The sequence below is a fragment of the Pteropus medius genome, unplaced genomic scaffold, assembly GCF_902729225.1.
Source record: "Pteropus medius unplaced genomic scaffold, Ma_sr-lr_union100, whole genome shotgun sequence".
In the NCBI taxonomy this organism is placed as follows: Eukaryota; Metazoa; Chordata; class Mammalia; order Chiroptera; family Pteropodidae; genus Pteropus; species Pteropus medius.
Window position 1 is genome coordinate 19,647,981 of NW_024352784.1, and position 26,065 is coordinate 19,674,045.

Below are 26,065 nucleotides of genomic sequence, written 5' to 3' on the forward strand. Positions count from 1 at the left end.
GGAGACTTGGGCAAGATCGGGGCAGCAGAGGTGGAGCCTGGGCTTAAGAGGCGGGGTCTGGGCGGGGCTGACCGTGGAGAGACTCTCCCACCAAACTTTCCAGATAATTACCATAGGCGGAAGTTGGGGGTGGCTCACTGGTAGGGATTATGTGAAATGTTTAAGTATTTATTTTCATGATATATTAAATATGACTTTTTCTCGTTATCTAAATATTTCGTGTTTTTCGTTCTATGCTGGTATGGAGGGATCTTCAAGATCCTGTGACATTTTCCTCTCACATCTCTTATCTTGATCTATCAGTAAACTCTGTAGGTTCTACCCTGAAAATTTGTCCAGTGTCCTCTTTCTCCCTCTCGCTTCCACGCCATCATCTTCTCTCCCCCTAACTGGTCTCCTTGCTTCCACCCTTGCCCCCGTTCTATTCCCAGTTCAGCAGGATCTCCTGTTAAAACACAGATCAGATCATGTCAATCCTCGGCAACTCCAATGTCTCCTCGCATCCTCAGTTAATAAAGTCTTTTACGGTGGCCCAAGAAGCCCCATGTGATTTGTCCTGGCCCTATTTCCTCCCTTACATCATCTACAGCTTACTGCTCTCCCCCATCCCATTCTACACTTGCTCCATTGCTCTCCTTGCTGTTCCTCCAATAGGCTGGGTACTAGGCTGTTTGCACTGGCTAGGCCCTGGGCTTGGAATGCTCTTGCCCCAGGTAGTCACACTGTTTCCTCTAGATGAGACCTCCCCTAAGCACCATCTTTACAATTGCAGCATCCTCCCAACCCCTTATTCTGGGGTTTCTCCCAGGCACTTACTAGTTTCTAACATAGTATATAACTTATTGTTTATGTTGATTGTCTATCTCCCTCCACTGAGATCAGTGAGAGAAGGGGGTTTTGTGTTTAGTTCATCAATGTATCGCATTGGCTGAACAGTACCTACACATAGCAGACATTTAGTGAATGTTAAGTGAGTGAATGAATATTAAATTTTAAAAAAGATGGAGAATAGTGTTTGAAGTATGTTGCCACAACATGAAAAAGTAAATGGATCGTATTTACTTGTATAAGTTTAGCTTATCTCTGGAATGATACCAGCGGTTGCCACAGGCGTGGAAAACCTGTTGTCTGGGGACTGAAAGAGACATTTTACTTTCACACATTTTGGATTTTCCTCTGTCTCTATATATTCTCTATTCAATAAAAGACTCAAATGAAAATAAGTAGTTTGGAACACAGTATACAATAATGTCCTTCATCTCTGGCCTTTCCAGGTCAGCCCTGATGTGTTTTGGTGTGCTTTCCTCCTTTGAGTCTTTCCTGCAGGCACCTCTTCCTCTCTGCAATCATGGTATAAGAATAAGAGCTCTTGTTGTAGCATTGGCATCTGACTAGAGTCCAGCACCTTGCAGTGACAAGGAATGGACATGCCTAGTATTTAATCTACATCGTTCTGAATCTAATGGTGCCTGAATATCATATGCCTGGCTTCTAGAGCTCATGCTACAAAATTAATTGTTATAATTAATGGCTATTTAAAAGCTGACCTGAGTCACTGAGCTCCTGTGAGCTACTGTCTGTTTGGAGAGTGAGGCATGTGGGGCTAGATGGCCTCCAGAGGTGCTTGTAAGACTGTATAATCACAAAAAGAGACAGTAGTTAGCTTTGGAGAAGAGGACGGGATGTGGGGAAGGGGAAGAGGACATAGGCATTGATAATGTTCTGATGGCGAATTCGCAGGTGGTTATTATATATTTATGTTTCACAAATTAACATCTATGCTATGTAGATTGTTATATATATATTTAACAAAGTAAAAACAGATTGAAAAATAATAAAATCGAAGGACAATTGAAAAAAATGACTATATACCCAGATTCTGAGAGGCCTCAGTTTTGAAAAAATACTTGATTCAGCTTCCCGATTGCACAGACAAGAAAACTAAGGCTCACACATTCAAAAGGATTTACCTAGCAAGTTAGAGCTAGAATTGGAACCCAGATTTCCTGAGTCCCAGCCCAGTGCTCTCTATACCACCTTCCATAAAAAGATAGGATGCTCAGGGTTAGAGAGACCCTTCATGACTTGGTCCTTTGAAGGACCGCAGTAGCGGGCAGATCTCCACATCACAATATGGACTCCTTGTCACACAGATCTAAATCAGTTATCTTCATTTCAAAGCTAAGTGTGCTGGAGGCTGATGCTTGGTGCCTTTGTTAGTGAGTTTCACCACTAAGGGCTCAGACCTAGGGAGTGAACTTATGTGAGTTGCTCCACCTTTTCCTGTGCCTTGGTTAATTCAGCTATAAAATGGACCCAATTATCTACTTCAAGAGTTTGTTGTGTCAAGATAGTAAAAGTGCCTTGTAGATTAGTGTAAAGCTCAATTCGAGTCTATTACCCATTCATTTATTCTACACTTACTGAAAGTCTTCTGGTATATTCCTGGCATTGGAGAGGCAAGTAAACAGGACTGATATGGCCTCAGGGAATTGGAGTAGTCTGGAAGCAGGAGGAAACTGAGAAGGGAATTAGGGGAGGGAGGTGTGCCAATGGGATAATTAAGCTATGGGATCACTTACCGACTTGGAGCTGGGGAAGAAGATGGGCTTCATAGAGGAAGTGTCTACCAAGCTGTGTCCTCAAGGACAAAGAGGTGGTTAGTGTTACAAGCAGCCCAGGCTGCAGGAAAGAGTGGCTATTTGGGGGATTGAGAGAGAGTCTAGCATTGTAGGCGGAGACCACTGCCCAATGTCTTGAGTAGCAGGCTAGAAGTTTAGACTCTGTCCTGAAACCAGTGGGGAGCCATGGAGGGTTTTATGCGGGTGATGACTGAGTCTGGCTTGTTTTCAAGCACAATTGTTCTGGTCATTAGTGTGGTGGGTCCACTGCAGAAGCCTATTTGTGTCATTACCAGGTGGTCAGCCTGCAAAGCAAGGACCAGGGCTAGGCAGTCCAGGGACCAAGCCTGTGTGATCTGGGGGAAGCTACTAAACCTTTTTGAGGTTCCTGTCATAAACTGGAGAATGTTATCAACTGACGGGGTTACCCTGAGGATTAAAGCCAGGCAGTTTCAGTACAGAGAAAGGCGTACACAGTCACTTCCTTTCCTTTACGTTTTATATCATGAACAAAGCTAAGCCGCCTTTGTTCCCCACAATAACCCGGAAAGTATGATTGTCTCCACTTTACAGCAGGCCCCAGCGCGGGGCTGTTTGAGCCTGCGCGATGGGCGCCAACTGTAGCGAGGTGCTGCAGACGCTGCCGGGGTCGCCTGGCAACTGGGTCGCTTAGCAACGGGCGTGCACAACCGGTGACAGCGCGCGCTGAAGCAGGTGAGCCGATAAGAGCTGGACAGGGGGCCCCTGACCCACCTAGTCTGGCTCACAGGGGCCGGTGTCCTCACACCCCTATGCTCTCTTATCTGCGGCCAGACTCCTGCAGCCCATGCCCCTTAGGGAAGGGCAGGATCCTGTCCCCAAGGCCCACCTTCCCTGCGAGGGGAGCCCAAATGAGAAATGGCCACGTCCCTCCCAGCCTGGCCCTCATCCTCTCCTTGTCATCTGTTGCCCGGAATCAGAGTCTCACTCACATATCTTACTGGAGTAGATTCCTACAGGGCCGGAGCCTGTCACTGCCACTAAACACGACCATAACAACCATCACGATTACTATCTGGAGCTATCTGGAGCTCTGGTGTGCCAGCCTCTTGAGTATTAGTTAACATGTCTACTTTGGGAGGGAGGGAAGGAAGTGCTATTATCACCTCTCTTTTGCAGCTGTAACAGAGAGTAACTTGTCAAGGGTCACCTGTGGTCTGGATCTGGAGCCCATTCTTAACTACTGAGCCACACTGCCTATAGTTGCTCGAAGTGTGTGTGTGTGTGTGTGTGATAAAAATAATTCACCCTTTAATCTTAATTCTTTTTTTCTGAATGTGTCAGAGCATCTGAATATGGGTCCCCGAGGGGTGAATGAGCTGGAATTTGAACATCAGCTCCTAGCCTTACCTCAACTTCCTCCTTTGTAAAATGTGGATAATAGAAGTCTCCTTCCTCTAGCTTAGTTGATTTAGATACTTGGTATTACTGGCACAAGATAAACACTAAATGTAGTGACCATGTTAGTGTTCACTTGTTTGGTTTGTTTATTTCGGTGTCTTTGACCGAAGGTCCAGCCGGTAAAGTGTAGGTGATTTCTTTTGTCGTCAAGTATGGGAGAACTATAGAGTTTGCAGTTTGGGCTGCTACTTACTTTCACTGTGACCTTGAGTAGATCCCTTCGTTGCTTTCAGCCCTAGTTTGCTCATCTGTGAAATGGATATAAAAATACCTACCCAGCTGCCCTTACAGTTTTGAGGATCAAATGAAAAGTGGCTTCTAAATCACAGTAGTGATAACGACAACTTTTTGGATTCTTTTAATCCAGAACTTCATTTTGAAAGCTAGAGAGTCACCTCCGTGGAAAGATGGCCCATGCCCGGATCTCTACGTACCTTCCCCCCGACATAGATCCCACCCAGGCTGCCATTGCCTATGGCTGTCGGGCTCTGCCCAAGCTAAACGAGGAGCTGCAGTCGGAAGACCTGCTGACGAGGCAGAAAGCCCTCATGGCTCTGTGTGACCTCATGCATGACCCTGAGCATGTCTACGTGGCCATCAACATAGGTGAGAGTGTCACAGCCCAGACGACCATGACTGGGGTCTGGATGGATAGACGCAGAGTGGTTTGAAGCGGGAGGAGCTGAGGTGACCTGGCCCCTTCACAGTATCCCTCCTAGCTTCCTTGCGGGACACTTCTAGCAGCCAACCCAGCGCCACAAACCAACTCCTCTGCTGTGACTAACCAGGTGGTCACAGTTTCACCAAACAGCCCAGTTTATCTGTCTCATCCACGAGGCTGTCACAAAAGACAGGCACATGCTCTACCAAAACCGCACCCGTACCAGGGACCATTGACAATCGTTTCGCACTTTCCTACTTACCAAAATAAGCGTCGAGGCGATTTTAGTGGCATGGTCACACCTTTCTCAGATCAGGTATATGATGGCTGAATTGCCACTTCTCCCTCCAGCCTTAGCTGAAGGGCTGGTTTAAAAACCAGGGGCAGGATGGTCCTGGCATGGCCTTGGCCACCAGGCAGAGCTTCTGTAATAACGGTTGCTATTTAATGAGCCTGAGTCTGGGCCAGCACCACCCCACGTGCAGTGCCCGTGTTATGTTAGTTCTCACGGCATTCGCCCTGAGAGGGAGGGAGCATCTTCAACCAACGGGTGAGAAAAAGGAGGCTCAGAGAAGGCGTGTGAAGCTAGGGTGGCCCAATAAATAAAACAGGATTTTTATTTGCTCAATCCGGCATCCCTAGGTGTAACCCATTCAAAGGTACATGACTAGTCAGGGACAAGGTTGGCACTGGGCTCTCAGTCTCTGCAAATGCAAAGCCCATTTTCTTAACCCCACAATGGACTGCAAGAGAAAGCAGTAGGAAGTGTACAAAGCGGGGTTAGATGAACCAGTTCCCAGGTGTAAGCACACTGAACCCCCTTCAGCGACTTTGAAATATATCCTAGCCGTAAAGATTCCTCCGCACCCCAAAGCAGCAGAACCTCTGGTAATTTCTTGTTGCCTGACCTGGGCTCACCTGTTGACTTTTAGGTGATTTGATTTCTGAGACTGGTAAATATCCAAAGGTTTTTCTGCTTCACAGGCTGCCTGGAGAGCCTGAAAGCTTTGCTGAAGGATACCAACAGCATGGTGCGGATCAAGACCACAGAGGTGCTGCACATCATGGCGACCCATAACGTGGGCAGGTGGGCAGCTGTCTCTGGAAACGAATGTCAGGCTTCGGAGCCACACCCCAGCCCTGGGTGGCATGCCCTTGAATGACCCCGAGCGCTCCGAGTTGTGCTGTTGCACAGTTCTCTGGCTGGACTTCTTTTGGGCCAGAATAGGCCTCTGGGGTGGTTTTGGTTGCCTCTTGGGGGCCTGATGGGACCCTCTGTTCTAGACCAGCTTTTATGTTAGTTTCCAGCTCCGAGCTTCCCCGCTTGAAGGTAGAGAGAAAGTTCAGGCCTCACACCTGCAACAATTTAGCCTTTTCTTGGCTCTTTATGGGGAGCCCAATTCCCTCTCCCAGACTCCTACAGGGCCTGTGGCTTTGCCTCCTGTCCGCATGCAGGTGTTAAGACACAAGCCTCAAAATGCATACCTGGTCTGGGCTGGTGGCTTCAACGCTGCTCATGATGCTGAGGTTTTTCTATGTTTCTGGCATCTGGAAATGTCCCTTTCCTGTATAAGCACAGCTTTGCATTTTACATTAAAAAAAGAAAAAAAGAAAGGAGTTCATCTAGCATTGTGGTTAGAAGTCAGTGTGTGCGTGTGGGGTGTGTGTGTGTGTGTGTGTGTGTGTGTGTGTGTGGTGGAGTTGAGGTACTTTCCCACATCAGCTCAGATCACTCTCTTGACCTGGGATCGCTAGTTTTACTTTGCATTAAAAACAGACCCCCAAAATCCGAAAGAACCCTCGCGCCCTGCCAGGGACTGCTGCCCACTGTACACACCCAGAGAGAAGGAGGGAGGAAGAGTGAGAATAACAGTGATGACCGAGGACACCACAGAGGCAGGGTGCTCTCTGTGAACAACAGACGCCCCTTCAGAGATGCTTCACGTCCTTTCAGGGGTGTCAGGGCGTCTCAAAAACCGAAGTCCTGTATCTCCCCCAACACCGAGTGTCCTTGTCTGCACCTGCTCCTGGAGCAGGGAGTTCAATGCGTTAATGCATGCAAAATGTTCAGCCTGGGGACACCTCGGAAACATCCACCCCACATTGGCCTGGGCAGCTGCTCCTTTCCCTGGGGACTGCTGCCTCCCTTTCCCCTCAGACAGTCTCTGAACGCACACATTCACTTGCTCAAGGCCATCTCCAGATGGCCGCCTCACAGTCTCTCAGTCCCCTCGACCTCCCAGCTCCCCTTCTCTAAGTTCTAATCTCATGTCCCTGGAAGGGGATGTGGCCAGCCCCATCCCATGTGTAGTTGCTATGAATGGGGTGCATGTGAGGAGGTGGGGCCACAGGGACACTGTGCTTTAGCCCTTTAAAAAAAAAAAAGTAAGATGATCGTAAAAGATTTTAGAAGATTTTTGCATGCAGATTTGTTTATTAATGTCCTTGAGCTTTTGTTCTACTTTAGAGAAAGCAAAGCTGCACATTCACACGCATGGGGTCGAGCAGTGAGTGGGGGCATGAACCCTGGCCGAGGGGGCCAGGGCCCCCACCCTTTCCTGCCCGGTGTCCTGGCAGGACTCTTGGTCAAGTCTCACCATGCCGATCTGTGTGATACAGGCCCAGGGACCGTGCTTTAATACCTTAGGGGCACAGAGGAGCAAAGCATCTCTCATTCTTCCTGCTCTTCTTTTCTCTTTCTGGATCTGATACGGACATGACGTAGTAACCCCCAGTGCGGGGTGGCAGATGCTAAGAGATACTCGACCTCGGGTGATTATAAGGAAACTACCAGCCTAGTGTGGGTGACGGTAAGTTTGTTTATCGGCACTAGAAGGAGGTCTGGGTGTGGGGAGTGGGAGAAAGGTTTCCATCTGTGGCCACATTATCGGGGTGGAGTCTGGTGAAGAAACTGTCACTGACCAAGGACCCCATGCATCCTGGCTGCACACGCCTGTGCTCTCCGCTGTCCCTCATACTGACGTGAGTGAGGCCACTCGTGTGCCCAGGGTCCAGGAGTCTAAAATTCCAGCTCTCTCTGCCACGCCACGTAGGACAAAGACTGCAAAGGGCCAAAACGAACTAGGGACAACTTCTGAAGTTTGTCTGGGTTCAGTGGTGATCTTATAACTAAAGCCAGTAGCTCTCAGAGCCCATCAAGCCCTAAGTATCTGCACATGTTGAAACTCTTCTGCCCTCTTGTACCCACACAAGTAGCGATGGGCAGGGGGATGAGGGTGGAAGCCGGAAACTAGGTATCTTGTCACCTCGAGGAGTTAGTTCGTATGATGGCCTACACACAGGGGAGCCTTCCAGATAGCCCGGCTCCCCCTGGCTCCCTCTGGCTTGCCTGCTGGTAAGTGGGGCAGATGCCTTAATGACAAATAGTAGATTTACAAAGCATGAGTGACACAAAGTGGGTGGCCGGGAGCTGACTGAAGAGGCCCAGACACATCAGGCCAGGTGGTCAGGGAAGGCCCCTGAATCTTGGGTGTCACTGTGATTTTCTTCTCCCAGAATGCCTCGGAACTCGCCATATGGTTAAGTCTCAGCCACCGCGGCAGAAGCACAGTTGGTTGGGCACTTTCTGTGTGTCGGGCACTAGGCAAGGGCCTCACATTGACTTCTCACTTATTCCTGACCCCAGCCCTAAGAGATGTGACCGACAAGTCCTCTCGAGGATTGAGATTTGGCCTAGTGGTTAGTTGGTTAATCAAAAGAAATGATTAAAGAGCCAGGAATCGAAGTGATTGTATATTCCCTTTACAGAGTGAATTTTTTTTTTCTTTGCTCTTCCCCCCTCTTCCGCGGTCTATCTCTCTCCTCCCCTTTCCCCCTCCCCTCTGGTAACTACTAGTCTCTGTTTGTCTTGTTCATTTGTTGCTTTTAGGTTTATATCCCACATGTAAGTGATATCATGTGATTTTCAACTTTTTTCTGTCTGGCTTATTTCCTTGAGTATGATTATTTCAAGGTCCATCCATGTTATTGCAAATGGCAGTATTTCATCTCTTTTTATGGCTGAGTAATATTCCATTGTATATACATACCACTTCTTTAGCCAATCATCTATCGCAGAACACTTCAGTTGCTTCCATGTCTTGGCCACTGTGAATAATGCTGCTATGAACATTGGTGTGCAAATATCTCTTCAAGTCTTTGGGGTAAATACCCAGTAGAGGGATTGCTGGATCATACGGTAGATCAAGTCTTAGTTTTTGAGGAACCTCCATCCTGTTTTCCATAGTGGCTGTACCAATCTGCAGTCCCACAAGCAGTGTATGAGGGGTCCTTTTTCTCCGCATCCTCTCCAACCTTTGTTATTACTTGTCCTGTTGACCATAGCTATTCTAACAGGTGTGAGATGGTATCTCATTGTGGTTTTGATTTGCATTTCCCTAATAACTAGTGATGTTGAGCATCTCTTCATATATTTGTTGACCATTTGTATGTCCTCTAGGGAGAAGTGTCTTTTCAGACCCTCTGCCCATTTTTTTGATTGGATCATTCGTTTTTTGTTATTATTGAGTTGTATGAGTTCTTTGTATCTTTTGGATATTAGACCCTTATCGGAGGCATTGCTTGCAAATATATTTTCCCGTTCAGATGGTTGTCTCTTTATCTTGTTGACAGTTTCTTTTGCTGAGCAGAAGCTTTTTAGTTTGATGTAGTGCCGTTCATTTATTTTAACTTTTACTTCCCTTGCTTTTGAAGTCAAATTCATAAAATTCTCTTTAAGTCCAAGGTCCTTGAGTTTAGTTCCTATGTTTCTTCTATGCATTTTATTGTTTCAGGTCTTATATTCAGGTCCTTAATCCATTTTAAGTTAATTTTGGTGTGTGGTGATAGACAATAATCTAGTTTTATTCTTTTGCAGGTGGCTTTCCAGTTTTCCCAGCACCATTTATTGAAGAGGCTTTCCTTTCTCCACCGTATGTTTTTGGCTTTTCTGTCGTAAATTATTTGCCCATATAAATATGGGTTTAATTCTGGACTCTTGATTCTGATCCATTGGTCCTTGTATCTATTTTTATGCCAATACTACGACGTTTTGATTACTGTCACTTTGTAGTATAATTTGAAGTCAGGCAGAGTGATGCCTCCAGCCTCGTTCTTTTTTCTCAGGATGGCTTTGGCAGTTCAGGGTCTTTTGTGCTTCCATACAAATCTGATGATTTTTTGTTCTGTTTCTTTAAAAAATGCTGATGGGATTTTGACCAGGATTGTATTAAATCTGTATAATACTTTAGGTAATATGGTCATTTTAACTATGTTGATTCTTCCAATCCAAGAACACAGAATATCTTTCCATTTCTTTGTATCTTCTTTGATTTCTTTTAATAGGGTCTTGTAGCTTTCATTATATAGGTTCTTCACTTGTTTCATTAAATTTATTTCTAGGTATTTTATTCTTTTTGTTGCAATTGCGAAAGGAATTATTTTTTCCACTTCTTTTTCTGACACTTCATTATTAGAGTATAGGAACGCTATGGATTTTTGAACATTGATTTTGTATCCAGAGACTTTACTGTATTTGCTTATTGTTTCTAGTAGTGTTACTGTGGAGTCTTTAGGGTTTTCTATGTAGAGAATTATGTCATCCACAAATAGTGACAGTTTGACTTCTTTGTTTCCTATTTGGATGCCTTTTATATCTTTCTCTTGCCTGATTGCACTCGCTAGGACCTCTGATGTTATATCGAATAACAGTGGCGATAGTGGACAGCCTTGCCTTGTTCCTGATCTTAGAGGGAAAGTTTTTAGTCTTTCACCATTAAGTATAATGTTGGCTGAAGACTTGTCATATGTGGTCTTTATTAAATTAAGGTACTTTCCTTCTATACCAATTTTGTTAAGTGTTTTGATCATAAATTGGTGCTGTATCTTGTCAAAGGTTTTTTCTGCATCTATTGATATGATCATATGATTCTTAAACAGTGAATTTTACCCCAAAACACAAATGATTAGGCATTCATTAATCCCCATGTGCCAGCCAGGCCTTTTCTTGGAAATGGGTCCACTGGTTGGTGTTTCCCATCATCGTTTTTGCTTAAACCACACCTGTAACCTGTAACATCATCTAATTTGCAGCTTTGGTTTATATAATGTATAGCAAGAACTCAGACATTAATGAGCTAATCCGCACACAAAAACCTTCTGGAGCCTTTTATAATCATCTCGCTGATTTTTAGAGACTCACTTTTGAGTCTTCCTGAAGCATTCGACTTGGTGTTCATAAGGAAATTAAAAAAAACAAACTTCTCTCTTCTAATTGGCTTACCTAATATTCAATTAACTTATATGATTATAAGAACTAACTAATAGGCATGCGTAGGTTTGGAGGCAAGCAGCTGGCTACTGGCAAGCTGGGAGAAGAGGGAGGGGCAGTGAGCAGTGCACTGTCCTGGAGCATCAGTGCTGGGCCGGTGGAGAGAGCCGGTCAGCTCAGCTGTCAGTTCAGGGGAGGTCAGTTATGAGCCTCTGCCACCTCATCCCCATTTTGCAGACAATAGGACTGAGGCTCTGAGGAGTGAAAGGAAGGAGCCTGGGCACAAAGAACCCGAGTCGGAGTCCTAGAGAGATTCCAAAACGTGTGATCCACCTCTGGCCTTCGTCTTCTCTCAGGAAGCCAGAGGGATGTGATCTGCACCAGCCAGCACGGGTTCAGATTCCAGGTGGGGGTGAGGGTGGGCAACTGACCCCTTCTTAGTTCTTCCTGGATTCTCTCTGAGTTTGGTCTTAGTTGGGTCTGAATTCGACTTCTCTCCCCCAGAGAAGGCTTTTTGGAGCATGACATCATCTTTTCCCTGTCCTTCCTGCTGGATGATCCCGAGAAAGCCTGCCGGAAGAATCTGCACGTGGTATTCAAGCACCTGGCCCAAGTGCCTTCAGGTAGGCTTGCAGTGGGCGCTTGGGCGGCCCATTGGTCTCTTCTCCGGGTTGAGCATGTGCCACAGTGCAGATCAGAGTCTAGGGCATATTTTAAAAAAGTCATACTTTAATTAAGGTGCAACAGACATATTAAAAACACACAAATCATACATGAACATTTGATTAAGTTGTACTAAGCGAATATGCCGCAGAATTACTACCCAGATCTAGACATATGTACAGTATTGCCAGCTCTCCAGAAGCTTCTCACACGCACCGACCATACCAGTTACTACACATCATCCACAGGTAAACAGTATTTTTGATTTATAAGATCATAGATTAGTTTATGCCTCTTTAAAAATTTTATGTAAGTGGAAACATACGGTCTGTAATATTTTGTTTCTAGCTTCTTCTGCTTAACATTTTGTCTCTGAAATCCATGTATGTTATGTATTACTGATTTTTACCGGTTTGTACTGGAGTGCGGTATTCATGAGTATACCACAGTTTACCTATCCACTAGGTAATATAGTTTATTATCCATTGTTGCTGATAGGCATTTGAATCATTTCTACCAAGAACAGAGCAGCTTTAAACATACTTACAAATGTCTTTGGACATCGTATACATTTCTTTTGAGATATACCTAGGAGAATTGCTGGGCATAGGATAAGTTTATGTTCTGTTACAAGGTACTATAAATGGTTTTGAAAAATAATTACACCAATTTACACTCCCCCTGCCCCCCCAGTAGTGGGTGGAAGTTCCAGGTGCTATCCTCAGTCACACTTGATCTTTCCTGGTATTTTATTTGAGCTATTTTGGTAGTGTCTCATTTTGGTTTTAATTTATATTTCCCTGGTGATTGTAATCCTGTAAATGTCTTTTGTGAAGTACCATCGCATGTTTTTAAGGATTAAAAAGGCCTGACTCAAAGGCCAATCTACACCCTGTCTCGACGTGTTCCCCCCACCCTGCCCCAATTAGATGTGGAGTCTAGGGTAATAGCCACCAGCCGGCAGCAGCTAGAGGGCTGAGATTTGTGTCAGATTGACATCCTCCCTGTCATGTGAGGCAATGAGCATTTTAAATAAGAAGCTCATTCAAAGAACCGTGGTATCAGGCCTTAAAGGGGATCCTTTCAGACAGACAGACTTTGTGGCCCAGGAGTCAGACAGACCTGGGTTCTCTCTGCCCTGCCCCTCATTCCCTGAGTGCCTCTAGACAGGCTATTTGATCATCTCTAAAGTGAGGCTGAGTCTACGGCCATGCTACTCTGAACAAGCCTGATCCCTTCTGATCTCGAAAACTAAGCAGGGTTGGGTCTGGTTAGTACTTGGATGAGAAACCACCTAGGAAGACCAGGCATAAAAAATAAAAAAATAAGGGATTGTAAGCTGATAAGGTCCTTGCAATCTGTGAGGTCAACCAAGGGTTGCCTCCCCTAAAAAAATAAAATAAATAAAGTGAGGCTGATAGTACCTGCCTTGAGGCCCGAAACGAGAGTCAAGTAAAAAGATGCTCACCAAGCATGTAGCACAGTACCCCCCACCCCACCAAGCATGCCATAAACATTCAGGGCCAGGAGTGAGCACTCCCCAAATTAGGGTCCCCGAGAGAAATGACGATGGGATCAGGTGAAGAGAGGCAGGTCAAAAGGAGTGGAGGCCTGGCAGGGGGGTGCTGGATGTGGGGGAGCATGCTAGGCTGTACAGCAGAAGCTTCTGGTGGTCTTTGAAAAAGACCACCCTATCCCTGGCTGGCGGAATCTTCTCTGGGGCTCTAAGAGTGGGGCCCTACACACATCTTCCTTAAATGGACTTTGGCCGATTCTCCTGTTTGGCTCTGGTTGAGAGACACTGGGGTAACGGGGTGTCGCTGTGAAGGACCAGTACTCCCCGCATTGGAAACCTTTAAAGCATTCAGAAAAGTAGAGAGATGATGATAATGAACATCTGGTACCATCACCCAGCTTTGCTAAATCTTAATATTCTACTGTATTTCATATGTGCTTGAGATTCTTGTTCAAAGGTAATAGTATAGTCCAAGCGCCCCACGAACCTCCTCCACTCGCACCCTTTCTCCTGCCCTCCCAGGAGCCACAAATAATTCGGTGACTATACCTCCAGCGCATGTCTATATTTTACCAGAGATGTAATTGGATATAGACCTTTCCTTGCATGTTTTCAAACTCTATGTAAATGGACCTTGCTGTATGTATGTCTTCGCTACTTAAAAAATGTAACGTTATAATTCTGCGATTTATCTATGTCATGTCGTGGGCTCTATTTCATTATGGTAACCGTGGCATGCCCTTCGATGTTTGGATTTATACTTAACGTGCAATATACTCACCCTGCCGGGCTGACAGACGTGTCGGTTCTTTCCTCTGAGTGTTTTCCTGGAGTCCCTCCAGGGCCTCCCCTGGAGGAGGGCGTCGCGGGGCACGGAGGATGCAAACCTCAGCTTCCTGATATTGCACTTGCTTCCCGACCCAGCCAGCTGCATCCTCGCCAGCAACCTGATGATGTGCTACACCGAGTCACTGTTGTGTGGCTTCGCTGTCCCCTGTGACCGGGAGAGGGGGGCATCTTTCCTCTGCCTGGCGCCGCCCTGGTCTCCTTCTGGGAGTCTGAGCCCATTCTGCTGAGTTGTTTTTTCTATTTCTTATTGATTTAAGGGAGTGTTTCATTTGTCCTGGGTTCCAACTCTTTGCTGGTTACACACACTGGAAATATTTCCTGGGCTGGTTGTGTGGCTTTTCGCTGTGTATTTGTTTACTCATCGGTTTAGCTGGTTTTTCATTTGAATGTAGTCAGTTTCATCAATCTTTTCGTGTGTGTGTGTGTGTGTGTGTGTGTGTGTCTTTTGCGGGGTGGTGGGGTTGCTGTTTAAGAGAATTTGGTGCTGTATAAGAGCTCATGAAGAAAATCTGCCATATTTTCTTCTAAAAGAGTAAGAGTTTTGCTTCTCACATTTAGCTTGTGAAGGTCCCTGGAACTGGTTTTGCTTTGTTCTGAGGTCTTCTTGTCGAGCCCTTGCCAGGTCAACATTGTCTTAATTACAAAAGCTCTGTGGGAATCTGGGGTTTGGTGGACAGGTCCCACCCCCTCTATCTCCTTCCTGCAACATTTCCTGGAAACTACAAGCTCTGGGTGCATCTCGAGGGGCAGGGGGGCTGTGGTTCTGACAGGCCTCATCAAATGTGTTGAGGTATCCGGGGGCCCAGGTGGTGAGGCTTGGCTTTTATCATAGGATTTCCTGGGTGCTGCTCATGGTGATGTGCCCAGAAGGGAAGCCGGGGACACTCTGGTGAGGGACATGTGGCAGTGGGCAGGGTGGGGGTGAGGGTGACTAGCTGGAGGAAGGAAGGGAGATATGCAGTATGGTGGGTGCTTTTGGCAGTCCATCTGGTGGTGGTGGTGGGGTGCTCTGAGAGCTATGGATTCTGGGTTGGCCAGTGTGGCTGTGTCCTTGAGGTTGTTCTCGCTAGGACTCTGCGTAGGGGTCTGGGTGGGGTGAGGGCACCTGGTTCAGTGGCTCCAGTCTTACCAGCGTGTCTCTAGGCAGGAGCAAAGCCTGTCAGAGCCTGAGTTTCATCAGGGAGCATGGGTAGCAACAGGTAGCATGGGCGTCTGTGTTGTTTGGCTGAGACAGTCTGCACTTGGGGCCCAACTGGCTCTTGTACTGCGGTTGTTAGTATGAGTTTTCTATCCATGACCACACTGGCAGGCACCTTCTGCACTTGGTGGAGCACTTGGCATGTGCCTGGCACTCAACAAATGTGGGTTGTTAAGCAGGTTTTATGCCATATTTTTAAAGATTGTTAGTTATTTTCTTGCTGCAATACTCACTCGCTCACTCACTCACTCATTCCTTCATTTGTTTGACAAATGTGTTGGGGTATCTGGGGTGAACAGAGATTGTCCCTTTGAGTCCTTGCACTTGGTAGGGTCTGGCTTGCTGTGTTGTTTCCCTGAGTCACCAGCAGGGGGAGCCACAGGACTGATAACGGCCTGACAGGGCTCTGCTGTGCTCTTGTCAGGTGGGAGAAACCAGAATTGCAGAGGCAAATGCCACACAGAGGTTGCCAGCTCAGGCTCTTCCTCAGCTGGACCCCTAGCGCCTGCCTGTGATTCTGGAGGAAGCGCGTCTCTTCCCCTGCTTCTGCTAACCTCGTGTGGAATGGGTCTTATTTTGTGGCTAGGTGTTCAGCTCCAATGCTGAAATTGAGGATTCTTCCTCACTTCTGGGGTGCAGCTGAATAGCCTGGAGTCCTCGGAAGTGTCCCTTTACCAGCCCCACTAGCTGTGGGCCAGGCCCCCTCTCTGACGGTGGCCTCGGTCCCTGACTGGCACACTTGGGAGTCTGGCCCATGAGCCACACTCTGAGCCACTGGCTTTAGCCACAGCACGTTGCAGAGACCCTTGTGTTCAGCCTGGGCTTGGGGATGTGGTGGGGGTGGAGGCAGCTGCCCCTCCCCATCCCGAGAAGACCAGCCTCAGAAAGAGGGAGATGGCTGGGCGCAGGTCTGATCCTGCTAGTCCTGAGGCGCAGGAGGACGTCCCTGGAGTCGTGTACCATCTGGGCTGGAGGAAATCGGGAGAGCTGAAGCCATGGTGGCAGCACAAGTCCAGGCGGAGTGGTTGCTCGGGAGGCAAAACAGGGTGCCGGTCCCATTCTGCAGTGCACAATTCCACCTGGCGAGGTGGCCCAGAGCAGCCTCCACCCCTGCCCCCGGCCCCAGTCCTGACACTCAGGGTGGAGGGGTAGGGCTGACTACCCTTCTCGTTGGCTTCAGGCCCGGGGCCACCAGGGCTCTGGGTGCATCCTCAGCATAACCATCTTTTGATAGGCATTTGCTCCCTTCCTGGACTTAGCAAAGGATGATGCCCACCAATGGTGACGCTGCCCGCCCGAGTCCCAGCTGAGAAAGCCCTCCCCTATCTAACCCAGTCCAACCTGGCCACAGTCCCGGCGCCAGTCCGTTTTCTCTCGGGGCAGGCGGCCTCCTTCAGCCTTCTCCACAGGTTTTCATAACATTCCCAGGTGGTTTGGGACAGCCTGTTACACATGGAATTACCAAAGGGGTCAAGTCCTTTTGAGACATGCGCTGGGCAGAACCAGCTGGCACCTTGCCTAGGACCCAGCATTTGCCGCTGTGCCAACTGGACTCACACCCCGTGCCCATTATATCCTCAATGGCCAGGACCTTGTGTGGCCAGAGAGTGTGGCCAGATGGAGCACAGCCCCTGGGGACCCAGGCCCTGTCTGGTCGCCCTTTATACCCTGTGCGATGGTAGGAAGTCATCTCTTCTCAGGGTCTCTGCAAAACAGAATCAGTAATTTTGGCTTTCCGGGCATGGGAGGGGCCCAGCGTGCGGGAGCCATCACAGAGGGGAACCGAGGCTATTGTGGCAGTAAAGCTCCCCCAGTGAATCATCTCGAGGAGCTGCATGGGCTGTGGGGGAGGATGGCACCCCCAAAGCCCACACTCCTCATCGTGTCCTGGGAGAGGGAGCTGGGCCCTCATGGTGGGACCTGGGAGGGGTTGGTCATCTGCAGAGCGCGGGGCTTGACCAGCTCCGGTGACAGGGAAGTGCCTCTCCCCTTCGATGGCCCCCCACCAACTCCAGCCTCCTCTCACGGTCCCCTCTGCTGGTTCCCGAGCTCATTTCCCTCCTGGCCCTTGAGCTCAGCTGGTGCCTTCCCCATGCTGGGCACTGTTCTGGCACAGTGGAGGAAGGAGGTTCCCACCTCGCCCGAGGTGCAGTGCAGGAGGGAGGGGACTTCCAATGCTCTGGGATCTTGGCCTTGAGGGACCAGACCGAGGGAGCTTGGACTGTGAGGATGGGGTTAGGGCACGCTGTGGCAAGCTCCTGACAGGAAGAATGGATTCTGATAGACCGCGTGGAGGGCGGGAGCCGGGGGGAGCACCGGCCCGGGCAGGCCCCTCCCTTTTCCCTCTAGCTGTGTATTTTTAGGTTAAAGATGCTCACAGTGAGATGACTGCTCTTTTCACAGTTGGCATCAAGAGCGCAAAATAAGTCTCAATGGTTATAAGTCACACATTATTTCTTCTCATACGAAGGGCCCTTTGGGTTTTCGCCGTTTGGTGACGTGGGGAGGTGTGAAGGGAATCCCCACGTGGGTTTGGGTGGAGAAGGGAAGAGTGCCCGGTGCGCGTGTGTCTGCGTGCCGAGGATCTGTGCGTGTGCGCGTGCGTGTGCGCGTCTTCCTGCCAGTCCTCGCCCAGGGCTTCGTGTGGGTCCTAATTCGCGGAGGTGGCACAGGGTGGCTCTGCGTTCCCCACGGGCTCCTGCCCCTTCCGTCCAGGTGCAGAGCAGTCTGGTGGAGCGGGGAGAGGACCCAGGTCTCCGGGGGGCACCAGCCCCCACTGTTCCTCCAGGGAAGAATGTTTCTACTGCTTCCTGACCTTGACCATTGGCCCCTTTCCTCATCTGTAAAATGAGAACCTGCCTTGGTGGTGTGTTAAATAAAATCATTTGGAAGGAGCCTGATGCAGGGTGAACGTCTTTGACTTCTATTTAGTGCTTTCCACCACACGGAGATGCCTCTGACTGGCTAGCAAATGGTAGGCCAGTGGGGGCTCCTCTTCCCCACACCCTTAGGGCACCTTTGGGGGTCGTTGGTACCCTCCAGGCTCTCCGGGGACCTCTTCTGCTCTGCGGGGACCACTCTGACCCTGGCAGAGGTGTCTTTAGGGTTTGAGGGGTCTGGGTGACAGCAAAGTCCGGGCAGGGTCTCAGGGACAGCAGGAGGGGCAAGAGCCGTCATCACTCCTAAACCTCAGCCCCTCCAGACGCGTGGCCTAGCATGACTCCCCTCTTCTGCACTGTTTTTTTTTCTCTCTTGAGGTTGTTCCTGATGTTCATTTCAAGATGATTACACCTATATGTGTGTGGGGGGTGGCAGAGAACCTCAGTGGGAAGGTCCCCAGCTGCCCCCTCCCCGTCCCCCAGACATCAGCCCTGCATGCACACAGCACGCTGGGACCAGGCTTGGCTCATTCAGCATATTTTATTTTCTTAAAGTAGACAATCTTTGACTTTCATACCATACCAACTCCTCTTCCCTCTGTACATCTCTTAAAGTCCTCGGCTGTGATTCTGCGCACCGATCTTGGACACACGGGTACCGAACAGAGGCAGAGAGAGAAGGAGACTTGGCAAGGGCTCCGACGGGGCCTTCCCTCTCGGCGGCGGTGGGGCTATTTACACGCGGTCCTCGGCCAAGGTCCTTTCCCAGTGGCAGGTGCCACAGGCCCTGGAGCAGGAAGGGCCAGAACTTGGGGTCCCAGCAGGGCCTCCCTCAGGCTACAACACTGGCTGAGCCTTCATAGGAGTCGTAGCCGCTCTCAGCCCATTTCAGGAGCACGGTATGCAGGGGCCCCCCCCACCTCTCCCCTTCCCCTTCCTCTACTTGCAAAGCCACAGATAATTTACTCTTTAAATACCAAGACATTTAGCTATTGTTCATTCGCTCCTAGGCGAAGAACCTTCTTTAAATACATCACATTTATTTTCTGAAATAAAAACAAAGCAGAAACCGCACCGGTAACGAGAGGACGCTGCACAGGCGTATGTACAACGCTGCCCCGAGAGGCGGCCGCAGGGCGGCCGTCACCCCAGCGTCGCTCGGGAGCAAGGGACAGACTCATCCAGAGAACAACTGTTACACTCAGCAAGCCGGACACAAAAAGGACCACCTGAAAAAAAATAGGTTTTGAAAATCTGCATTTTAAAAAAGAATACTCAACTGCATCTGAAAGTGTCTGTATTTGTTATTCTGCGAAACACCACGAGGTTTGGCCATGATGTCAGAGAAGAAAAACCAGGTTTGATCTATAAAACATCAGACGCGTAGAAGAAAAGCTGGAACCCAGCTGGCCTAGTTGGAAACAAATCGTGCCACTCATGTTATTGTGTGGATTTTTGCTGCATATTTTGAAGCTGTTTAAAAAGCTGTGAGTGGCTGGAGGTCTGGTTAGTGCTGTCGTCTGGCCTCGCACCCTGGTTCCAGAACGAAGAACGTGGTACCGAGTAGGCCAGAGGTGGGCGTGTCCAGCAGGGAAGGTCCAGCAGAGACCCTTGCTGGTCCTCCCTCCTGGTCAGTGTCGAGGTCCCTAGTCCTCGGCTCGGGCAGAGCTAGGCTCCAGGTGGCCTGGCCACCGCCCCCCATAGTCCCACTCAGGCCCCCATGCAGAGCGGGGCCGACTCGGGAAGGCAAAGTGAAGGGGCTGGAAGGGTTTGTAGGGAACTTGGTGACAGCTCCTCAAGTCTTCGAGAGACCTCAACACTTTGGGGAACTTGGCTGTCTCCAGACTGTGTGTGCGTGTGCATGTTGTCTACCTACCTAGCAATCTATCCATATATATGTATGTTTGCAGAATCGTGGGGGCCAAGGAGGCAGACGGGCTGGGGGACATTCGTCAGGCCCTCTGTTTTCTGCCCCTGGGCCGGGTCTCCCTAGCACGAGTGGGGTTGGGGTGTGACACCCTGGGGGGTTTTGCTGCAGGCAAACAGGCTGGCCCGGACCCTCAGCAAAGGCCGATGTATTTGAGATTGTTCTGTATGATGACGTCTGTCACCGCGTCAAAGACAAACTGGATGTTACTGGTGTCGGTGGCGCAGGTGAAGTGGGAATAGATCTCCTTGGTCTCCTTGTTGCGGTTCAGGTCCTCGAACTGCCGCTGGATGTAGACGGCGGCCTCCTCGTAGGTGTTCTGGCCCTTGTACTCGGGGAAGCAGACGGTGAGCGGGATGCGTCGGATCTTCTCCGCCAGCAGGTCCTTCTTGTTGAGAAAGAGGATGAGCGAGGTGTTGATGAACCAGTTGTTGTTGCAGATGGAGTCAAAGAGGCGCAGGCTCTCCGCCATCCGGCTCTGCGGGGAGGGGCGCCGGCATTAGTCAGAGCGTGCCGCAAGGCAAGACCCTCGGCCTGAAGCCCGCTGGGAGGAAGCCCCCCGGCCGGGTTGCCCAGCCCGGTGCCGGCCCCCACAAAGCACCCCTCTGCTGGGAAGTCCTTCCTCGGCCGGGTCAGCTGTCTTCACTGCCTCCCACAGGCTCTGGAGCCCCCTGGAGAGGCCGGCACTTCCCTCGGCCCCCCGAGAGCCTGGCATGTGTTTGTAAGAGGCTCTCCTACGCCATCGGCTCCTCCTCTGGGCACCAGTGGTGACAACATGTGGCTCTGGGGCTGTAGCCTGGCCTCCCCCAGCCCCATGGACTGGGGCATCTAGATCCGACCTCACACCCCGAGGGCCTAGCCCGCCCCAACTGCACGTACAAGTTCAAGTCTCCAAAGGGAGATGCCGACATCAAGTCTCCCTCAACATGCGTCCAGCCTTCTGCCCGACAGTCAGCTCCGGCCACATGTGGTACCACTAGACCTCAGCTGGAGCCTGTGAGAGGCTGGCCTGTGCTTCCCAACCAAAAGCTCTGGTTCAGAGCTGGGGCAGGCTCAGGTCCCTCTGTCCCTGCTGGGCTTCGGGCTCACTCCAAGTCACATCTTGTGGCTCCACTGCCTTGTGAGGAGAACTCGAGGACAGTGGCCCAGGAGGTGCAGTGACCACAGAGCGTGGTACCCAGCCCTTCTTTACCACCCCTCTTTCTGAGGACCTTAAACACGCTGTAGTGACTGTGGGCTTTTAGGGAACAACGCGTTTGTCAACTCCTAAACCCACTGTTTCCACACAGAAGTGTCACCTCTAACCACTAAAAGGAACTTCTACTGCTGGTGGGAGCTGCTTATTCATTTTAAGATAAAATGAATAAGAAGGTAAAATGAATAAGCCGAACGTCCAAACAAAGCCTGGAACCAGTTTCGTTTAGATCTGAGTCTTCGGACTTAGGACTTTATTGACCAGACTATACCGCAGACGGGATAATGACGACGATGACTGCAGTGGGTGCTGGTGGTGTGGACGCAGGGCGCTGCCTTGTCCGATGGTCACACCTTCCTGTTCCCATTGTACAGATGAAGAAACTGAGGCTCAGAGAGGCAGGAAAGGTGCTCCAAGTCCCACAGCCCAGAGCTCCAGACTCACTGCACCTTCAGGGTGGACGGGCAGTGCTGTAGGGCCCGAGGGAGGTCGCCCTAGGGTGGGGGTGCCTGGAAGGGTGCCACACTGAAACGCTGCTCTCCTAGAGGCCCTGAGTTGTCCGAGGCACAGGCCTGACATGTCAGAGCTAAGAGGGAATCAGGCTGAGCGTGGGGAGGGTGCCCAGAGGCACCATCATTGCCCCCTGAGCACCAAGAAGGCGCCCTGAGACCCCACGCGCCACATGGCAGATCATGTTTTTCAAAACCAATGTCGCACCTTCTTTAGGACCAGCTTGGGAATAACAGAAGCTCTAAAAAGTGGGGAGTCTCAGGTATCGGTGGCATGGGGCTTCCCTGCAGAGAGAAACAGGGTGTAGGAGCCGTTCCCATCCGTGTCTGGAGGAGCCGCACATGTTCCCAAATGCGAGAGCTAAGTGGTGGACTAGGATCGTCACGTTCTACTCGGGAGTAATTAGCTTTAATGGTTTCCTGGAAGCCACATCGTAAAGACTAACGGAACTGTCATTTCTCATAGGAATGATGTCATAATCACGGGCTGTGCGTCTAACCCCAAATTTCACATCAGATAAATAACAGATGTGGCCATTAGCATGTATTAATTCACTGAGCAAATACTTACTGAGCATGCCCTGAGGGTCAGTGACAGGTCTCAGCACTTATGTCAGGCGATGGAGCCCCAGAAAATAGGCACAGGGTTTCCCCACAAGGCTGAGAGGGGGGTGGCCTGGTTACTGGCAGGCGGGACCCAGCGGGCCAGTGGCCGGGTATGGAGCTGGGGTTCAAGAGTGGGTAGGCAAGTTGAGAGTTGGGGCCAGGTAGAGGGGGCGGGCCATGGTCAGGGTCCCAGCACAGATATCCGGTAGGAGGCCAGAGCCTTTCTCCCTGAGCCCTGCCGGGTCACTTGGGGTAAGAGCTGGGTGGTTCTTGTGCCCAGCCCCACCCTGCTTGGGTGGAGTCTACAAAGCAGAGGGGCAGGAGACAGCGCATGCATGCAAGCCAGCGGTCACGCAGGGTCTGTGTATGCAGAATGGCTTGGCTACCGCGTCCTGAGTGGAGTGGTCCCTCCAGCCCACACAGCTGACTCACCCTCCTCCTGCTCAACGCACACCCCAGACCCGACTTCAGACCCCACTGACCAGCCCTCGTGAGTACTGACACACCGAGAGCCCTCTGCCCCGCGGATGCCCCTCGGCAGACTTTTTGGACATCTCTCTGAGCCTCACGTCCCTTAGCTGGAAATCCCTTGAACTCGGGCATGGTCCTCCTGAGGTAGCTGGGCGGGCAGCCGCATCCTGGGCCACCCTCGAGCTCGCTCATAGGACTGCTGTAGCTGTGCAACCTCATGAGGGCCTGACACCACCCTCCTCTCGGGTTCTCACCCACTCTTGGGGCTCCTCTGGTTTTGCTGGCATTTGGGGGCTTAGGTTTCCCAGTTCCTTCTCTTGCTTGGGACAAACCATGAAGAACCATTTTGGCCACCCTTTAGGTGCCTGGGAGATGATGGGCATCAAAGAATAACCACAAAACCTCCATCTGTATAGATAGATGCCCTGTCCCCAAGGGCCTTGCCAGGTGGTGGAGGTGCAGAGCCCTCTGGCCCCGTGGCACGGTGCCCATGGTGTCACTGTCACTGCAGCGTGTGTGCTCCTACAGCCTGAACGCTGCCAGGTGGGCAGAGCAACATCCTGACACCTCAGATCACAAATCATTAAAAAAGGAGAGTGCTATTTCGGGCTGTTACTCTGGAAACCATGTGAAGCGCACACTGGTGTGAGTACGGGAGAGCGAGCCCTGGGGGCTGGCGCTGTCCCGCCGGCCTCCGGGGTCTCCCCGCACCCCACACCCAGGCAGTGGCGGCATGGCCGACAGGCTCTCCTCTCCTCCCACCTCTCCATGTTCTGCTCACCCTCCACCACCTCACTCAGAGCCCCTTCTTCCTGGGCTACCCTGACTTCTCCTCCTGGCCTGGCACCCCCACTCATCTTCCTGTGGCACACATCTGGCTGTGCCCCTTGCACCAGGATAAAGTCCCAGCCTCTCCATAGGGCCTCCCCCGGCACATTCTGACCCTTGGGTGGGTGTGCCCGGCCTGGGTGCCAGCTGTGGCCTCATAATCCTTCTCTCCGACCCCTCCCTGGCTTGGGTGAAGTTCTACCCTGCCACAGTTCTCCTGATTCTGCCCACTGGTGTCATGGGTCAGAGCTGCTGCTGGGGGCCCTGAAGGTGGTAAGACAGGGTTAGGCATCATCCTTGTGTGGTCCTATGGGGTCCCGTGTTGAGGGCCGCTGAGGGGAGCTCTGGAGTCGTCGTAGCGTGTCACCTCCTTGTCCTCTCACTACTTCCATCAGCCCAACACGAACATCCTCTCCTCAGACCCAGAATCAGAGGAGCCGCCTCTGCCACCCAAGGCCATGCTGCAAGGTAGGAGGCCACCCACTCCACACACAGGGAGACAGAGACAGAGGCCTGGACGGCCGACTCCCAGGGTTCAGTTGAGAGCCCGTGTTTCCAGCAACCACACATTCCCTTCCAGCAAGAAGCCATCCTGGCATTGCCTCTCCAGCTGCCAACAGAGCAGAGGCCGTGGATGCTTCTCCCAGGAGGACATGTACCCGCTGGCAGATGCCTGTGAGCCAGCCAGGGTTCTGATGCCCACCCAGCTCTCTCCAGGGAGATGGCACCTTCTAGGAGTCTGGAGTTTGTCTGCACATTCACTTATATAAATAACATGGAGCAGACGATCCCTTTCAGGAACCTGTGCAATGGTGGGAACCTTACTGCCTAACAGTGAGAAACCAGTGATTTGTAACAAAGCGTACCACACATAGGAAGGCAGTTGGGTGGCTGGGCGCAGTCCCCAGGGTGGTACAGAGTCACTGGCCATTTGCAAAAGAGGCAACTTTTGCTTGGATAGGTCCAAATATACTCAACACCACTGAACAGACGTCCCCCCACGGCGGTGTGTGGGTGTCGCCTGCTTGGGCCGTAGCTGCACCTGATGACCTGTCCATAAGGGGCTTCTAGCTTGCTGGCCTGTGAGTCAAGTCTCTGCTCAATGCTGAACTCAATGGCAGAGGCCTTCACCATGGCTGCCATGGAACAGCACCTGTGATGGCCTGGTCCAGACCAGCTCCTGGAACAGTCTGGGGATGCTAGGGAGTAGGGCGGGCTGAGGTGAGGTTAGCAAGGAGGCCTTGGTCCCTTGGTCCTGACCCTCCACGAAGGCTCTCCCCTGGTCGTGAGCACGGGGTTTGGGGGCGGAGGCCTGGGGTTCGCTCTCACCGCCAGTGCTCACCGTGCCTTGGACAAGTTGTTTCTCTCCTCTCTGGATCTCAGTTTCCTCATCTGTGAACTGGGGAGGGTCGTGGTACTCAGTGCCAGGATGTCATGAGGAGGAATGAAGGTGCTGATGAGAGAGCTGGATCTGCTGGGCCTCGCCTCACGGCGGCTGCCGCCGCCCCAGCGGGCGCTCTCCCATGCCACTCGTGGCCCCTTGCCTTGGCACTGGGGCATCTCTTGTCTCCTCTCACCTCTCAGTGGAAAACCTGCCTCCCTCCACCCCCAGCACAGAGCTGCTGTGGGATTCGGCCGCCCAGCTGCAGGGGGATGGAGAGGGCTGGACTTTGCAGAATGGAGTTCAGCCAGCACTCGCCAAGCTCAGGGGGGACCGGTGACACCTCATGCTGGTCATGGGTCCCAGTCCACCTGGTTCCTCTGAGAGGCTCCTGTGGCTGCTCAGCCTGGAGGTCCGATGCTGCCCTGGGCATTCCCCGCTTGCCGCCTGTAATACATGGTGTCAGCACCTACTGGCTCTGAACCGTCTGCCACTTGCTGTTAGGCCTGCCTCCTCCCGGTAGGTTTCCCTTGCTGTTTGTGGGGCACAGGATAGCCCCGGGTACCAGGCCGAGCATGTTATCATTTCCCTGACTGAACAGATCATACTGTGAGCTGCATCACTGGAGGGCTGCCTCTGGGTTCCTGCATCCTGGCTGGGTGGGCGATAGCTGGTTCCCAGAGACCCGGTGTTGGATCCAACCGTGGACATCCAAGTCTAGCCTCCGTTCTTCACAAGTGAGGAGCTCAGGTCCCCCAAAAGGCAAAGGGGGTCCGCCCAAACATTTCTTCTACGGCCTCTTCTGGCATATCAGCCTCCTGATGGTTCAAGAGCTCACTAGCCTGCCTAAGGGAGGCTAACGACCTCCAGGATGCCAGCCTGCCTTGAGTCTTTCCAAATCTGCCTCCTGGGGGCTCATTCCAGCCCTCCGTCCTCACAGGCTATCTTTCCTCCTTTCCCAAACCTCTGAGCAAGTTCCTCAAGCCTCACGCGCCTTGCCTCCAGTCTGTGAGAGTGTAGGGTCCCATGTGCAGCATATTTGCAATTTATCAG

General features: G+C 51.0%; 2 protein-coding genes across 4 annotated transcripts in view; one reads left to right on the forward strand and one right to left on the reverse strand.

The window, feature by feature from the left end:
• The first annotated feature begins 3,288 nt into the window (after positions 1–3,288).
• The window catches only part of RSPH14 (radial spoke head 14 homolog), a 78,487-nt gene continuing 55,710 nt past the window's right edge, over positions 3,289–26,065 (forward strand). The window contains exons 1-4 of one of the 2 annotated variants that reach the window (XM_039847737.1): positions 3,289–3,335; positions 4,429–4,667; positions 5,707–5,809; positions 11,495–11,613. In XM_039847737.1, the coding sequence (XP_039703671.1) occupies positions 4,469–4,667; positions 5,707–5,809; positions 11,495–11,613 (421 nt within the window). In that variant the 5' untranslated portion in view covers positions 3,289–3,335; positions 4,429–4,468. Of the gene's footprint in view, positions 3,336–4,285; positions 4,668–5,706; positions 5,810–11,494; positions 11,614–26,065 lie in introns of those variants that run through there. The other variant, XM_039847738.1, reaches the window with a different exon arrangement.
• Positions 18,618–26,065, reverse strand: part of GNAZ (G protein subunit alpha z) — a 53,759-nt gene continuing 46,311 nt past the window's right edge. The window contains exon 3 of one of the 2 annotated variants that reach the window (XM_039847734.1): positions 18,618–20,500. In XM_039847734.1, the coding sequence (XP_039703668.1) occupies positions 20,156–20,500 (345 nt within the window). In that variant the 3' untranslated portion in view covers positions 18,618–20,155. The other variant, XM_039847736.1, reaches the window with a different exon arrangement.